General features: G+C 54.0%; 1 protein-coding gene across 2 annotated transcripts; it reads right to left on the bottom strand.

Moving 5' to 3' along the window:
* Window positions 1-1869: 1869 nt before the first annotated feature.
* On the bottom strand, window positions 1870-3456 carry LOC309963181 (creatine kinase U-type, mitochondrial-like; the record flags this gene model as incomplete). Of its 2 annotated transcripts, XM_082841406.1 has the most annotated exons (2): window positions 1870-3012; window positions 3109-3456. In XM_082841406.1, the coding sequence occupies 2 exons, from the start codon at window positions 3454-3456 to the stop codon at window positions 2206-2208; spliced, it is 1155 nt and encodes a 384-aa protein (XP_082697532.1). In that variant the 3' UTR covers window positions 1870-2205. The 2 variants fall into 2 exon arrangements, with proteins under 2 accessions (XP_082697532.1, XP_082697531.1); XM_082841405.1 differs by having other exon boundaries at window positions 1870-3456.
* Window positions 3457-6977: the final 3521 nt, after the last annotated feature.

Raw genomic sequence — 6977 nt, 5'->3', positions numbered from 1 at the left:
GGGAGACAGTCTTTCAGAAAGCTCTAAGGACTGTTCTGCCCGTTAGAGGTCAAAGTGAAGCCATGCACCTCAGATTGGCACTCGAACCCACGTGCCGGGACTTGAACCCGGCCAAAACCCACCGTCTTCCAACTGAGATCACACACCTGGTCTCAGGACTTGATGAAGCTCAGGTTCTTGACGTCTCATAGCAGAAAGAATTCAGTGAGAGACAAAGTGATAGGTAAGAAGTGGATTTCTTTAGAGAGAAACACACTCCACAGACAGAGTGTGGGCCATCTCAGAAGGTAGTAAGAAAGGCACCAGGGTATGGGGTTGTCAGTTTTTATAGGGCTGGGTAATTTCATAGGCTAATGGGTGGGAGGAGTATTCCAGCTATTTCGGGAAGGGGCAGGGATTTCCAGGAACTGGGCCACTGCCCACTTTTTGGCCCTTCTCTTTGGCCATGGAACTGTCATGGCGCCTGTGGGTGTGTCATTTAGCTTGCTGATGTGTTAACAGTGAGTGTAAACTGCGGCTCAAGGTCTAGTGGAAGTTGACTTGGACCTGTTTGGTTCTAATCAGTTTATGTCATGTCGTCAGGCTATGTCATTCCTTTAAAGTTTGTGCCCTGCTCCCTTCCCTCCTGTTTCAGAAGCACAGTTATAAACATTTCTGCAGCAAAGGGTTATATATCAAATGACGTATTGACGGTTTTTACAATCCCGATCTGCATGTACAAATCGAGTCCTGGGTCATCATGACCCCTTGCAGGATTAAGAAGGAATGTTATCTCCTAAGGAGGTCTGGTTACTGCAGATGAACCATATATACTAAAGGGGAGGGAGGAGGTCCAAACAGGCAGAGAAAAATTTTATGTTTAAATTCTTTTTGTCTTGCCATAATATATGAATTTTATTTCATCAGTGTTTGATTGTCTTTTCTCATTCAGGTTGTGGTTTTCTTGGTTCTTGGTGTGACGGATAATTTTTCTATTGTTTCCTGATATTTTGTCTATTGTGTTCGGAGCCTCTGTGTTCTGTGTCGTCTTTTATTTTAACAGGCAGTCACCCTGTTTGGGTTCAGTTTGCTGTCTACTCTTGTCAGTTGTGGCTCCGGTGAAACTTCAGAGCCTTTGTACTCTGCTACTTTGGTCTGCTCGACTTATCTTGTGCTACTGACTCTCCCTGCTTCCTGCTGGTGCTGTCTGGGGTGTGGGAGGAGTTTTCCAAGGCCAGGCTACCCAGGGCTCCTTGGTGGGGAGGGGAGTGATGCCACCACTCTACTGCTGCCCCCTGGATGTCCAGGTGTCTCCGGGGGAGCAGAGTCTTGGGCCCAGGGGGACAAAAGGGCTTCCCAGACCAGACCACTTGCTGTAGCAGGGCCCTTACTTACCCGCCCAGGCGTTTCTGGTCAGGGAAGGACAAAGAGCTTTCTGGACTAGGCTGCCTGTGGTGACCTCTCTTGCTGGCCCTGCCTACCACCTGCCCTAGTGTCTCTCAGTGGAGAAGGGAGTCTCAGGCTCGGAAGGGAAAAGAACGCTGCCACTGCCACTTATTTCTGATGGTCTCCCAACTGATCAATCTTTTTTTGTTTGTTTGTTTTTTGTTTTTTGCGGTACGCGGGCCTCTCACTGCTGTGGCCTCTCCCGTTGCGGAGCACAGGCTCCGGATGCGCAGGCTCAGCGGCCACGGCTCACGGGCCCAGCCGCTCCGCGGCACGTGGGATCTTCCCGGACCGGGGCACGAACCCGTGTCCCCTGCATCGGCAGGCGGACTCTCAACCACTGCGCCACCAGGGAAGCCCCCAACTGATCAATCTTGCTGGTGGTGTTGGGCTTATCTAATGGTGGGTATGTGTGTGTGTGTGTGTGTGTGTGTGTGTGTGAGTGTGTGTGGAGGTGGGGGAAGGGGACCTCTGATGGATCCAGGGGAGGAGTAAGCCCACCTGGGCTGCCTTCCTTTGCTAGGTTGGAGGTTGGGAAATACTGGGCCTGGACCTCCTTCTTCTGTTGGGTCAGGGGATGCAAGACTTCCTGCCACTGTGCTGTTCCTTGATCCTGGAGTCCCAAACCAACTCACCTTCTTTTTTTTTTTGCATAGCCAGTAGTCTTTACTAGGACAGAGGGAGTGAGGGGGGAAAGGGAGGATCCAGAGTAAGGAGAATGGGCCACTGTTAGAATGGCAGAGGTCCTGGGAGTCTTGAGTCATCTGCTGGGGATGGGAGTTAATGCTTGTTGGGGAGAGGCGGAGGGACGCGGATATCCTGGCCTCTCTCCAGACGCCCTTCACAGTCAATCAAATAGTTTACTCCATCGATGACCAGCTGCACCAGCTCTACCTCTGACTTGCCCAGTCGGTCCAAATTAGAGATGTCAATGATGCCGCCTGTGGCAGCTGTGTCCACTCCTCCAGTCCCACGTTTTTGGAGTCTTAGGTTCTCTAGGATCTTTGGGAAGCGGCTATCTTTGCTTAGCAGGGGCAGTTTGACGTGCACTCCCGCCCGAAGTCCAGTGCCTAGGTTAGATGGACAGGTCAAGATGTATCCCAAACGCTCATTCCACATGAACTCCCAGCCACGCTCCTGGATCAGCCGCTCCACCTCTTTGAGGCCTCGGCAGAATCTTTCAAACACTTTCTTCATGTTGCCACCCTTCTCCATGGAGATGACCCGTGTATGATCCTCCTCATTCACCCAGATCAAGAAGCTCTTCTCATTGTTGTGCCAGATTCCACGAGCATCTGGCCAGTCTCGAGCCATTCCTGCTGCGGTCAATAATGGGGACACAGGTTTATCAAACAGGAAGTGGTCATCAATTAGCTGCTGCTGCTCAGCCTCTGTCATCTCACTGAGCCGATAGTAGCGTCCAGCCAGGTCACCCTTCAGGCCACTCAGTGCCTCCACCACAACACGCTCCACCTCTCGTCGCTCTGCCCGGGTGCAGGCTGGAGGCAGGCTGAGACCCCGGATACTTCGGCCAGTTCTGACTCTTGTGGACAATACATACCTCTCATCAAAGCAGCCAGAATGGATCTTGCTGGCATCCAGGTCAGTGGTATGTTTCATCGTCTGGGGGTTATATCCATTGTGTCGCTCTTGGATCACAGGGTCAAACAGCTCAGCAAATACCTCATAGGTCTCCTCATCACCAGCTACCACGCCCACAGTCTTGATGAAGGGGTGGCCAGGGTTGTCCACGCCAGTCTGGATACATTGATCTAGCGTCCAGCCAGTGGGTGTGGTCTTGTCGCAGAGCCGGGCATAGACTGCTGGGGTCAGGTGACTGGCCATGCAGTTGTTGTGCTTTCGGAGGTCTGGGTACTCAGCGCTCGGGGGATACAGCCTCCGTCGTTCGCCGGCGGCTCGAACAGATTCTGAGCGGAGAAGAAACCCAGTGGCTAGAGACCCAGCTCCAGCCAAAGCCAGGAGTCTGAGCCCCGGGCGGGCAGACAGGAGACGAGAGAAGGGACCAGCCATGGCTTGAGGGTCTGGTTACGGAATCCCGGAGTAGGAGCTGGCTCAGCGCAGGAACCGGGAGGGAGGATGCAAACAGGCTGACTGAGAGCCGGAAGTGGGTGCGAGGCTGGAGCCGAAATGGAGGGAGGCTGGAGCGGGAGTGGAAGCCGGTGCCGACCAGGCTGCAGGAGAGGCGCGATGAGCTAGCGGCGGTCGGGCGCAGGAGAGCCAACTCACCTTCTTACCTTTCTTTTCTTTAAAGAGATCTCCTTTGGTATTTCGTCTACTACACCATTTCCAGGGTCCACGATGAACTTAGAGGGAACAGAGAAAATGGGTTTGCACCAGAAGTCAGGAGCCAGGATTTTAATGGAGAAGTTTCAGGAAGATCGATTTTTCACCCCAGGATACATCCTCACCTCTTGGAGCTCCAGGTGCCTGAGCTATCTCCATTAAATGCCATTACCTTTGTTCCAGTATCGTCTTGCTGGGGCCCTGTCATAAATACACATACCAAGGGCCATTTAAAGAGGCAGCAGGGTGGAGGGCTGAGCTGGCCGAGGAGACAAATGATGTGACTTCAGTTCTAGTCGTGCTTCCAATTGTGTGGCCTTGGACAACAAATTCCACGCTCACCTCTGCATCTCAGTTTCTTTATCTACAAAATGGAAGAAGGGGTTTGGGGTTGAACAAGACAAGGGAGCCCTGAAAACCCTTATAGTGATGATGTCCTAGGACTCATGCTTCCCACGTGTGCCCTGTGTGAGTGATGCTATGTGGTGCCTCTGTGCAAAGAATGCTTTTCTTAGGGAGTGCAAGGCTGGGGGTGCCAGGACCGGGCCAGTGGGCAAGGCAGGAGGGGGAGCACGCAGGAGCTGTCCACTGTGCTGGACTTGATTGAGTCCAGGGCCCCTGAGCAGCTGTGCCCAGGGCTATCCCTTGGGATTCGGGGTGAGGGTGGGGGAGGGGAAGGAACTTGCCCACTGGTTCCTGTGCGCTGCTGGGTAAAATTTTGTCCAGGGTATTAACCCCTGGTTCCTCCCTGTGTATGTGGATGCCATGGCCTCCCTGGGGATGCCAGCAACGAGTCCCGGCAAGGGCGGGAGCGTGCACTTAATGTTCATCTGTGTGGAGTATGTCAGAGAACACACGGATTCGGGACAGAGACAGGTGAGGCCTGGAGGATTTGGAGTGACACCTGGGCCATCTCTCCTCTCAGTGTCAGTGGTACCTGTTCCTTCCTTTCCTCACCGACTCAGCTGAACACATGCAAAGCATCGTGCCTTGTACAGATGACTTGATTATTATTGGTCTGTTTCTTCAACATCTGGGCACATATGAACCTTTTTCTAATGGACGTGAAGGCTCGGAGCACCTGGCTCCCAGGTCCCCCTGCGGGGTTGGAGTTGGGGCTTCCTGCCCCTGTAACACAGGTGGAGGCTTCCCTGCACATCGCGGCCTCCTCTGCACATGGCTGGTCTGGGAGCCACATGTCTAGACGAGCCCTGGCAGCTCACAGATGCAGGGGTCCTAGCACTTCTGTGCTGATGGAGCACCCTGCCAGGGGTCCCCTAAGAGGGCTGCATAGGCAGATGTGGCGTCTGTCGCCCCCTCTCTTCTGCCCTGAGATGCCTGGGGCAGGGACCATGGTGGGCTCAGTTCTAATGTGCTCGTCACCACGCGTACGTAGGCAGTTACTTTGTGAGGATTTGCTCAGTGAACTGCTTTCTGTACTACGGTGCCTGAAAGATCACTGTTAGCACATAGTTCTTCCTGGAATTCAGAGGTGTTCCCCTTAGTCGTGGGCTGGGGGATGACTGCTGACACAAAAACCAGTGCAGGCGGGTGACAAGGACGGGGCTGTCGAGAAAATCCCAGAATCAGAATCAGAGGATAGACATTTGCCTGATAACTGCTCCAACCGTAGGAAGTCAGGAAAAACCTTTTTTTTTTTTTTTGGCTTTTGGCTTTTTCTTCTGGCAAGTGGTAGTGATTCAGGCTATGGTTCCAATTAGGACATATGGTGAAATTAACGAATCTCTTCCACTGTTCGATGTTGGCCAAATTTAGTAAAGAGAGGATGTGAACTTCTCCTTGATGATAATCATGCCGGCAGCTGTCATCTCCCCAGGCACCTGCTAGGTGTCAGATCGTGGCCTGTGCTGTCATCCTCGCAACCATGCTGAGGGTAGGTGTTATTACCTGATGTCACCTGTTCTGTGTGGGGTCTGGAAATTCTTTTGTTCACCGAGGAGGTGGAGCCTGGGTCATCTCGGTTGCTCTGAAACCCGGCCATCGATGAGCCTTGTGTGAGCAGGTAGGTGCTCTCAGGGAGGGTGTGGAGAGGTGAGGCTGCAGGCTGGTGCCCCAGGGAGTGGAAACCTGGCTGGTGAGGTGAGACAGGGCCCTGGGATGCAGAGGACGTGGGGAGACTGGCATCAGCCCAGTACCCAGGCAGACCTTCATCCTTGGGCCATTTGGGGCCCTGGGGACTGTCACCCTTCTGGGCGCAGAACCTCTATCCCAGGCTGTCCAGCGCTTGGAGTTATGGGCTCCACCTCAGAAGTGGAATTTGGAGAACCTGGGCTGTGTTTTATCCTGGGTCAAGTCCCTGGGATGGCATGGGGCAGGCACCAGGGGCCGGAAGCTGTGTGGGGCCCCGGGAGAGGGAATGGGGAGACGTGAGGTGTGTGCCCCCCGGCCTCACCAGAGGACGCCAGGCCTAGTGGCCCTGCCCTGCTCCACTGTGGCCGCAGACAGGGCTACCTCCTCTCCAGCCTGACGCTTTAGCAGGAAATGACATCTCTGTGGACTGCCCTTTTATGACATGGAGGTCACCAATTCCAGGCACGAGTCGGGGGTGGGGGGCGGAGCTGGAAAGGCCCCCTTAGGGCTGAGGCCAGCTGGTGGGCCCAGCACTCAGGCTGGCATCACACAAGTTCTAAGATCTTCCAGTTTTTCAAGGGAAGCCAGAAATCTAGATTTTATGTGTTATCTCCTGAGTTGTAAAAATTGATAACTGATTTAAGAGACACAGAAAAGCCACAGTAGGGCTGAACGATTTGCTAGCTGGATGTCCTGTGGGTGCACCTCTGGGGTGGACGCCGCGAATTATGAAGCCAAATTTCTAGAGGAGGAAAGGGGGTGTCGGCGTTGGATCAGCGCTGCGCCCTCGCACCCACGTCCCCCGTCTCCTTCCTTCTCTGCTGCTGCCCCCCACCTGGGACAAGCCTGGCGCACGGTGATGTCCAGCTAGTCATTCCTGAGGAGGTGATTCCTCTTCGTGTGTTCTCCATGACTGTCCCCCAGGGGTCCACAGCTTTGTGCTGTGGTGACATTGTGTGTGTAACTAAGTGTGAGAGTCTGTGAGTGTGCTGATGTGCATGAGTGCGTGTGATTAGGAGTGTGCAGATGAGGGAGAGCGTGTGTGTGGGCAGGTGTGAGTGTGGGTGAGAGTCTGGCATTGCTCTGCCTGCTGGGCACCGTTGCTCCGATGTCCCCCTCCTGCTGAGCAGAACCTACCATTCCAGGCTGCTGGGTCC

Source organism: Leucopleurus acutus (assembly GCF_964270905.1).
Source record: "Leucopleurus acutus genome assembly, chromosome: 6".
Classification (NCBI taxonomy): Eukaryota; Metazoa; Chordata; class Mammalia; order Artiodactyla; family Delphinidae; genus Leucopleurus; species Leucopleurus acutus.
This window is presented reverse-complemented; position numbering and strand designations above follow the sequence as displayed.